We start from the raw sequence: 11,032 nt of genomic DNA, 5'->3' as shown, positions 1-11,032 counted from the left end.
GCTAAGCTAACCAGCTACTGGTTCAGCCGTACATTTAAAAATCAATTAGGTGATCAAAATAAAAATAATCAGTGACAATTTTGATAATCAAATTGTTACCACCAAACTTGGTTTCAAATTAGTGTATTTAGCTTTTGGCTAAACACGTAATCCAAGTGAAACAGAGCACGTAGCATGTTGAATGAATGAACTCTAGAAAAGCAGAGAGGAAAATTCACTTCCGTTTACCGTTAACACCATTCAGCACTATTCAACCACATTGCTTCCTTATAAGAACTGATCATGAGACCCAAACATCTGATTCAAAAATAATAGCTGGTGGAGAATGAGTCCAGCATACAGTGTATACAAATACAAAAAATACTTTTCAGTCCCTTAAGGAAGTATTCACAACCATTCATAAATAAGTGCTGTTTCAGTATGACAGAGTGCAGCTTGGAAATAACTCTGTATCACAGATACAGTTGGCTAGCTAGTTCTGGGTCCATCTATCATAACCACAATACCACATCCTTCAAAATGCATTACACCCGGCAACATAGGAAGCAACAGAGAAAGACATGGTAGAGGGGGGCAACAAACTAACTCACTGACTTTGGAAACATCAAGCAGTTATTGATGTTCAAAAAAACCGAAGTGTTTTCCAAACAGCTAAATACCTTTCGTTTTGACCAAAGGCTTTCTTTCCGTCATATTGGCTCAAGCCGAACTCAACGTGCCACAGCCTGGCTGAGAGTGAGTTTGGGCTTTTAGGGAGGGGCGAAAGAGTACCACTGTAAAGTATAGGGGTGTGCTGGATTTATAACGCCAGAAAAAATGAGCGCATTATTGTGACACAGAATGCGGCACAATAATCGTTTCAATGATCGATACCATTTTTTACCAAAACACATTTAAAAGACAGAGACTGAAAAAAGCAACTTTACACAAGTAACGTTCACTTAAAAAAAATCCAATCAAATGTTACGACCTGTCAAAATCATAGCTAACATTTAAAGGCCTACAATTCAGATTAGTGGATTTTATACTTTTTATAACTTTTAAGACACTGCAGACACATATTTTATGTGGTGGCACAACAAATAAAAAGGAGTTAAGGGCATTATCTAATAAAATACTGCATGAGAAATGTTTTTTATCAGAGTGTAATCACGGTTATAGCGGTGATGACTGGTGACACCACATTGCTGAGGAAAAAAATCCACAACAGGATACGATGACTGATGCTAAATTAATCTTATGTTGAAAGCACGGGGAGTTTGCTCTTGCTCAAGCAGGTAATCAGTGGCATAATGGAATAATGAGTAGGTACGTTTCCATCAATGAACAAAAGACATGTTTCAGATGCCACCCTCATAAAGGGTACAGTTAGAAGAGGTAATAGAAATAACTCAAAGAGGGCCACCACAGGACCTCTTCCTTCCTCGCCCTCCCTCCCTATATCCATTTCCTTCCTTTCTCTCACCATCATGATTGAAGCCTGGGCCTAGCTCTTCCTCTCAATCTGTGTGTAACCTTTAATCAGACATGCTGACAGTGTGAAGAAGAATTTATGTTGTGTGGATGGTGGGCGCCACTAGAAAGACACCGTTTTTTTAGGCACACCATTTAAGCAAAGTCTGGATTTGTTGTTCATTGATTCGTTGATTTTGTTAGTCCAAAGGGAAATTTCAGAAATTCAAAATCCATAAACAAGAACAAAAGTCTCCATTGGAACTGGACAATGGTTCCAGTTCCCCTTTTCTCAGCCAACCCTCGACAGGTGTGTTTACTTCACTGTAGTGACTTCCACATCTTTCCAAATTTCAGGAAGCGCAACTTCAACGACTCAGAAATGTGGCCAAATATTTTGTCATTCTGTCTATGATTACATCACCTTAACAACGCACATTTCACTAAGTTCCTTTCCAGATGAAGAAGAACCAGGCTTAATGAGGCAGTGGTGAATTCCTACTCTTACAAAGATTTGGGTTTTTTTTTAATAAAACATCTCATTGGCCATCTCTTCAACATGTGTTTGTGAGCAAACATCACTGCAACGATCTGGTCTGTTGTATTGCTTTACATGTACAGTTTACTGGTTATTGTCAGCTTTTTGCAATAAACAGATAGCTTCCAAATCATGAAAACAAGAAACCTTTCCTTTCAGAGCCAATTCAAACTGAAATGTATGGGCGCCCGGTTAGCTCAGTGGGTAGAGCTGGCGACCCATGTACCGAGGCTGAGTCCAGGGTTTGAATCCGACCTGCGGCCCTTCAGGTCGGACCTTCATCCCCTCTCTCTGCCCCCTTTCTTGTCTATCTTCTGTATCTGTATCTATCAAATAAAGGCCAATAAAGGAAGAAAAAAAAAACGAAATGTATGGCACAAATCAACTAAAAGTTTGCAAAGCTGAACAGCAGACTTAGACACATGTAGAGTTAAAAAAAATAACAACTGCTACCTCACTACAGAGTAGAGGTCTACAGGACATTAAAGGGGGCTTGAATCCCACAAGTCACTGTATTTAGAGTAAGACAGGCCTTAGGGTAGTTGCATTTAGTGTTGTATGTCATGAGGTAAATGAGTACACGTTCAGTGTCACCAGTGCCACCTTCAAAGACACAGCAACAACACATCTGTTTTACTTGTTTGTCAATATGAATTTCATCTTAGCCTTTCCCTAGTATTGGATCAAAAGAATGTGGTAAACTCAGAACGTCTGTTCCAACTGAATTTGACAGCTCAGTCACAATGTACAACAGAACTACTAGTCTTCTTAGAGAAGTTCACCGTAAGCCAATATTTAACCAATATCTTAGCAGACATAAGCTATGCTTTTTGTGAGAGAGAGCGAGAAAGATGCAATAAATGATTAACTTTCCCTGAACCAAAAAATGTACACTACTAAAAACATTCTGCCTTAGGCCATGTTCAGACCAATAATTGTTTTGCATTACAACTGGAGCCTAAAAGTTGAACACACACACACACACACACTTCATCCAGTAACACAGCAGGTTGCGTTCAAGTGCAGATTCAAGGTAGACTACATTGTGACATTAACTGCATAACTCTGTTTACCAAAACGAGGTTCCGAAGTTGCAAACTTAACTTGGCATCTGTTAAGCCTTTAAACTAATAAATGTATTATTCAAACTGAATTTTGTTGTCTTTTTAAAACACTGCTATTTTCGGTCAGAATGTGGCCTTAACCTGATTGCTCCAATAACCTGGTTTCTTGTGTGCATATAAATGTAGTCACTGTAAGACGATATCTGCAGATGCCGCACACCCTTTGAGAGCGTGTGTGTTGTGTGGCAGGACATTTTGAAGGCAGACCAATCAACACAGAACAGAACATACAGCTTTGTCTCAGACAAAAGCCACAATGTCAAAAGGTACCGATTCTCTGCGAAAGATTATAATAAGCAAAACGCATTACAAGCTAGTCCAATATCAATATTTATGACCACCGTGCTGTAGGGTCGCTCCATGTCTCTGCCACGCTCTCTCTCTCCTACAAACAGACACTCAGAGGGACAAATTACTTTGCTGCACTGTTTGCACAAAACTTCATTCCAGAGACAGGTGAAAGTTTTACAAGGTGATGTCACCTTGGGCCAGGCTTGCAGATTCCTGTTCCTGACTTCTACTGCACACCTAATGAATACAATAGATGAAATAGGGCTCATTTAGCTGACGTCAGTGAAGGGAACAACAAGGACATTAGTTCATTCAGTGAAGGTGTCAAATCTATTTGGCTGCAGTCTGTCCTACAACAGCATGACAGCGTGATCAGTGAAGCTAGCATATTTCATGCCATGCCAAGTGCATGGTTTATGAGCCACAGGGGTAATCGGTGGGTGTTAAAGGAAGTATCTTCGAGTCTTTTACAACCACATCACTTAGTGGCCTTAAAATCATGTGTGTGTGTGTGTATTTATACATATACAGTTATTTGACATATACACGTCATCTTCTCATTTGTGGTTCTCTATGAGGCAGAAGCAGTAGCAATGACGAGAAACATTATGCTGATTCTGTGTCTGCAGAAAATGCTTTTTCTCACTGGCCCTGAATTTCCAGGGCCATCGACAGGATGCTTTTTAGTCTCAGCAGCAGTCTAAGATTAGCTCCAAGCCATACTGCCGTAAAGGAATTAGAGAAATGCAGTATTAAAACCACTCCTAAATACAAGTTAAACTCATAGAACTTCCACTTACAATTCCTGAACTCACCATGCCCTCGTGATCTAGATAAAAATTTACCAAGGAGCGCTTATTGTTGTTAGATTGTCAGACTACATATTCAGTTGCACTAATGCCAGACACATAGTTTTGTATACAAAAATGTGCTCTACTTTAGTGACACAAGAAATGATTCACATCAATAATATACATTTCTATTTTTGCTCCATTACAACACAATTTTGAAACTTATTCTATCAGGTTGGGGAGATTATGCCATTAAAACACTGTATGTATATTCACTTCAATGTTAGGATTTAATCATTCTAAATATATAATAGAACTATATCTTATAGTGTATAGTAAAACTAATTTTCAGGACTAAATATCATTCTGTATAATTACATACCATAAATATTTTTACGCAGATTTATCCAGATGATGTATGTCTGCGATTACAAATTGAGGAGGGTCATGACTTGCGTTGACCCATACGGATAGGCCACTGATGCAGATTTGATCACAATGCTTTGTTAGCCTGAATGGGTAATTAGTAACTTCAAAATACATTCACAGTGTACAGTAGCTAAGAACCACCAACTATTTTGTACTGTAAATATAATCAGTACAGTTGGAAGATTGGGAAAATGTTTTGAACAACAATGCATGATTGCATCTTCATCTCCTTGAAAAAAAAAAATCATTATTTTGTTTAGTACAGACATCTTTCTGGTGGGAGGGTAAGTTTACTACTGGTTCTAATGTGGCCTTGAACCGTTTGGACATTTGAGCTGAACAGGAGACGAAAACTTGTTTTTTTGCAAATTATTTACAGGACATGTTAAGATGTTTAATTTCTTGCCTGAAAGTCAAAATGTTGCAGCATTACATTTTTAGGAGCTACAATATTCAGTGAGCAGACTACCTCTCTTTTTCTTTGTATACTGCTTTGGACCTGAACCCAACTGAGATTTGAATGCATCAGTTAGTTCCTCTGAAATTTAGTTTAAACACACAGGAGGTTCCCAGTCTGTGATTCACTTGGGGATGTTGTGTAATACTTATTTCAACACTGAGAAATGAGAAATAACTGAACTGATAGTAATAAACAGCTTCACCAGGTTGCTTTTCAGTCCCTTGATTGCTGTTGTGCCATTTCTCCTTCATCAATCCTTGACCAATACAGAAAGTGTTTGATCTTTCGAGGCAGTCCCTGATACTGCAGAATGATTTTACAATCCATTTTAAGCCTTTTATAATGAATAGGACACAGGAGAATACCTACATTTAAATCCAGAGTACAAACAGAGGACTGAAACTACCAGCAAATATTTGCTTATCACAGTTTTTATCTTATCACACTGACTGGTGGATAATATTCAAAACAATTATAGTACATAACACGGAAAACTGCTTGACCAGATTGAGAACCAGCGTTGATATCACATAGCCTGTCCGGCAAACGTGCTCTGGATAAATGATATCATCAAATATTCACATTAGAGCAAGGTTATTATAGTTAACTAAAAGTAAACTCAATGTGAAAATACATTTCAGTTCATTGAAACAAAACTCTCTCGCTCTTACAAAACTAACAAACAAAATATGAAGGGAAGGACTTCAGTTTAAGTCTGTCAATTTGGTCAAATTTGTCAATACAACAAGCACGAGGCGCACTGGGGATGTGTTTATTGAGACTACACTGATGTCTACATTGACTATGTGTCAATGTGTTTGTAATGTAATACCTATTCCGGACTTCTTATCTTGCCCCTGATTTAATGAATTACCCCCATATATTATAATTAAAAAATAAATACAATTAATAAAACCTAAACTAAAACAAAACATCTGTAAACAATAAAAACTGAAAAGACCAGAAGCACACTAACTGAAACTGAACTAAAAACACACATTTTTACACAAGGTAAAAAAAAAAATAAAAAATAAAAATAAAAAATAAAAACACAACAAAAACTGATGGAAGAAAAAAACTAAGAAACTGAATTATGGGTATTTTTGCTCTGGGTATTACCACACTCATCTTTTCAGGTATGTTTAATGTATAAATATATGTGCCAGCCTCAAATGGTGTGTGGCCTGAGTGGAGATAAGTCTAAGGACTGACACTGCAAGTGGTGACAGCTCCAGAAACCCACAGCTGGACACAAAACTTTCACTTGAATTGCCCAACTCAAAAACAAGGAGGCTTTATTTCCTTCCAGCAGTAACCAGATATCCTGGCTCTGCCCGAGTTTCAACTTCTTACTTTTCTACCCACTTTATTAACAAATACAACCTACCTTCAGCGCATACTTGTCCCCAGTCTTCTTCTGGAAGATTTCAAGCACCTTCCCATTGATGCCCAGCCCCAGCACCTGGCTGGTTATCTTGTAGTCGTCTGTTATGGCGTTTTTCTTGATCTGTAAGTTGGGTCTGGCGTGGAAGACGAGGAACTGGCCCGCAGGGTTCTGCTGCCCAGGCCTGGTTCTGCTGCCCCGGCCGGGGTTGGAAACAGCTGCGCTGGTTCTGAGGCGGTTGGACAGCCATGCTCTTAGCCTGAGCTTGAGAGAGCAACAGCCGCCTCTTCATCAACAATACTTCTCTGCCCCTTTTTTTTTTTTTTTTTTCTCTTTTCCTTATGACACAAACCGAGTCTTCTTCCTGGGTTGGCTGGCCTGTGGTGAAGTGGTGGCTGTGTAGCGGCCAGGCCCCGAGCAAACACCGGCACCGACTGTTGTTACAGGTTCACTTGGTTAGCCGATCAAATAAAATGCTAAATTAGCTAGCCGTTAGCATGCTAGCTTGATCCTATTCTTGACCCGTGACTCTCGGCTAACAACTCAGCTATCGGTTAGCTTATCCATCTCCGGTGGTGTCCGCCGTCCACCGGTTCCTTAAAAGAGCACTTCGGGAACTTTTCTTCTTAAAACATCCCCCAAGATCGACTACGGCGGCCGCGGGAGTTTCTGTAGAAGTAACGCGAAACCTCGCGAGTGAAGTTTAAGGGGAAAAAAAAACGACAAAACACAACGAGAGACAGACAACAGGAGGAAGGAAAAGTCGGGTAGCGGTAGCACGCCAAACACAGTCGAGTTTGCGACGGAAAGACTCAGGAGGAGCAGGTTTTACTGCTGACGTCATGGCCGGGGTTTTTTCGGCGCTTAAAGGAGAAGTGCGACAGAGGAAGCGACCGGGTTTATATAACACTCACACTGGACCGTCAAACTAAAGGGCACACAGGGGCAGGGGTACAGGAAAACAACCACGAGAAGTTACAGGGCTTCAGTAGCATAAGCAGTCAAAAGTTATACCCATTTTTGTGTCTGATGTCTTGGTGGTTGTATTGCTTGTAATCTGTGAGGTGGCCTTAATATCAGCCCACAGGCCTTGAGGAAGTGAAACTGATTTAGCCACACGGGGTCACCGAAGTTAGCAGATTAACCCTCTGCTGCTCACATACATATACATATATACAGTATATATACTGTCAGTGAGGAGACTCACTTGCAATGTTTTGATAGTGAAATGGAGAGAGACCAGAAATAGACCCTGTAATCTGTGACCACAGTCCTAATAGGTTACCTCAAGGTTAGAGAGCTATGGTGTTTTCCATCCTGCCTATCCCCCCCCCCTAATTAATACTGAATTCATCCATTTATGCCTAATTTTGATTTGCTTTTATTCTTCATTTGTCCGTTTTTCTGTAGTTTATGGGGCTTTACTTCTGACCGTACATAAATTAAGACTCCACATTGGTCAAGTAAAACCCAAATATCTTCCTCATATGGTAAATGCTATGAAATTGTTAATTTACCAAAGCCTCCAATTTGCAAACTCAAGGCCACAGCCCTCATTTTCATGTCATGAGTCTAAGTGCTCCTCCCAAAGTCTCTCTCTCACTCTTCAGTTAGTCATATTTAACTGTGTTGCTTTAACTGTAAACTGTTATATTTTATGTAAATTGTATTCCCCAACATTAAGGTCTGTGTCTAGTTCCACACAAAGTGCAGCCCTGATAGCCTTGTACCGGTATATTTATTTACAATGTGTACATTTTAATTGTAGATTGTTAATGTCCCCTACACTGTTAAAACCACCCAATTTACCAGAAAAACAACAGAGAAATAAAATCAGTGTCCTCACTTTTGTCCCTGACCTTCAGTAAATGTATTGATTTAATCAGGGGACTTTTACACAAAGTGTTACCTCTGATGAAAAGCAGATTTTCACTATAAAACCCCCCTGGGTTGCAGTAATCACAGTAATATCATACTGTCTTTTTAATCTTATCTTACTTCTCTCGCAATATGGCCATACATTTGATATGCGGTGTTGCGCTCTCTGATTTCAGCAACACTTTATCTGCTTCTAAGATAATTTCTTGGACTCATTGGCAGCGGTCCACCTGGAGCCTAAATGCAGCACTTCTTGTAACCACTAGATGGCAGACAGATCTTAATGTTTGTCAGAATCAACTTGCCTTGAACATATTAGAGCTCAACTCAAGGGTTGCAATGAAAGTGTTTTTGAACCTGCATAAAGCAGATGAATATGGTTTGCCACATATGTTAATACAGTGAGACTCACATAATCACAGAATGGTTTAAAAAATATTATTGTATTGTATTATCTATTATCTATTGTCTCACACTGAACTCAAATTGAATTGTTGTCCTGGAATACGCTCCGAACACCTCAATCTCGGTCAAAATGCTCTCAGCCCTGAGGGACATGTGTTGACTAAATTTCACTGCCTTGATGGTTTAAAGAATTCATTGTTGAAATGCCTCAGTATGTAGGGTAATAACACAGTTGTGTGAGTCACGCTGTTGCCAGCTAAATATAAAAAAATGTGGAAAATGTCTGAAACCCTCATTTCCCAACAATGCATACACTTTGGGTTTTTTGTCAGCTAAGCAGTGCACTCAGCAGACCTCTATTTATTTGTATACAGTTGTCCTCACATTGGATTTGTCAAAGGGTTTCAGATCAGCCATTAAGAGAACAAGGTAATGTTTATGGAACGGACAAAACAAACAGACTGAACGACATTGTCACAGGCCATCCTGTGCTTCCACAGTACACACTAGTCCTTTGAATGCCATATATAAATAGGATGGAGGGGCCAAGACCCAAATCCTCAACTTAACGTCCACCTTTTGGGAACACACTTCACTGTATTCCCAGTACTTCTTCTTGACCACTAGATCTTGTTGAGTTGAATCTTGAAACGTTTTCAAAATGCTACCGAACAGGAAGGAATATTGCTTAAGGAAGTTTAAAATGTGAATCTAAAACGGTGCCACATTATCAGAAAGCTTTACATATTAGGTGTAACTGGAAATCCACACCACTGTCAAAGTGCCAAGAGACAAGCACCAGATTGCCTGTGTCCTCAGATCAAGATCACATTCAGGGGCTCCCTATTCCTGATATATTCCTGATATCGTTTAGGATTCATAACACTGCAATAATTATCTAACTGTATTCCAGATACAGATTACTCAATTTAAGTATAATATTTCTTTTATTTGACATCCATCTATCTAACATTTACTACTGAAGTGGCTAATGAGACCAGAGACATTTGTGGTAGCAATTACATTTCACTAAAAAAACACTAGACCTTAAAATTTCCGCAATGCCACTTGTCTGTAAGGCAAAGCCGAGATGACTCTGATAACACCATGGGGGTTATTTTAAGCTCCTCCAGAGCAGCAGAAGATATTATACAACCGTTTTCAGATGAAGTGCCTTCCATGACGAGTAAACTGATCCTGATGTGTAAAATCGCTGGAATGCCCCTTTCATAACTTTTTCTCTCTAAAATGTTATCCATGATTTTTGAGCGGGCTGTCAAGATCTTTTTTCCTATTTAGATCAAAAACTTCACTTTAACTGCAACTTACTGAATCGCTGTATACATACTTTGCCAGAAAGAATTAAAAAGTATTCCTGAAATATTGAATGTGGCTTGGCAGCAATCTTACATCATACAATTTGTCCATAACGGGGTACGGCTTGCTTCTTCTTTTCAAATAATATTCATTATGTACCCGTAACTTAACATGATCGGATAAAATGCTGTAAGATAAAATATGCTGTTACAGTCTTAACTTAATATTTATCAATTATTTTAATTAATTTCCTTGATTTACAGTGTATATTTGATAAAATAATGTACTATAAGGATATAATATAAGTTTCCGTGTGGAGGAGCGTGGAGAAGTGAGACGGTCCTTGAGCTTAGGTTCCACTTGGATATATTTCACTGTTATTATCCTCAGTTATGTAAGAGAACATCACATGTCCTTGTGGATCCCATATATACACACAAAGTACACCTTTTAAAACACCTATGCGCAACACACACACACACACACACACAGACAGACACACAGACTGTGAGAGATGGGTCTGAAATTGGAATCTGTGACCTGAGCTTTTGACAGCTTTGTGCTGATGAATTAACACAAGCTACAGAGTTACAGTTACTTTGCATAGCTCCAGGTTCACTTATAGCTGACACTCAGCACTCAGGACGACCTGTTCATTACAGTGTTTTCCCTGGGGAAAGTGTCATGGCTCCAACCATTATTCTCTTTACCATATGAGAGACCAGACTGCTCACATTACACTGTTCATGGAAGATTTCTGTTTGGTTATGCGCCAGTGTCCCAAAGTTTGCCTTGGTGTACAAGGATCAGGAATGCGTGGCCTGTGCACAGAGCTGTAGAATCTGGCATGCTGACATTTTCCTTTTCTCCCAGCTCCTTCCCAGAATGCTCCCTTGACACTCTCTCTAGTTTCACAGCACTTCTTTTAACTTCCTGACAGGAAGGAAATCTCAGGGGCAAGAG

General features: G+C 39.4%; 1 protein-coding gene across 1 annotated transcript in view; it reads right to left on the bottom strand.

Moving 5' to 3' along the window:
• Nucleotides 1-6,651, bottom strand: part of mapkapk2a (MAPK activated protein kinase 2a) — a gene marked incomplete at its 5' end in the record, with an annotated part of 25,263 nt that extends 18,612 nt beyond the window's left edge. Inside the window, 1 exon segment of the mRNA XM_035661659.1 lies at nt 6,473-6,651. Within this exon segment, the coding sequence (XP_035517552.1) occupies nt 6,473-6,651 (179 nt within the window).
• Between the last annotated feature and the right edge of the window lie 4,381 nt (nt 6,652-11,032).

Source organism: Morone saxatilis, unplaced genomic scaffold (assembly GCF_004916995.1).
Source record: "Morone saxatilis isolate NCDOM2014 unplaced genomic scaffold, NCSU_SB_2.0 Contig18, whole genome shotgun sequence".
Taxonomy (NCBI): domain Eukaryota; kingdom Metazoa; phylum Chordata; class Actinopteri; family Moronidae; genus Morone; species Morone saxatilis.
The sequence above is the reverse complement of the archived record's forward strand: the minus strand, read 5'-3'. Positions and strand labels throughout refer to the sequence as shown.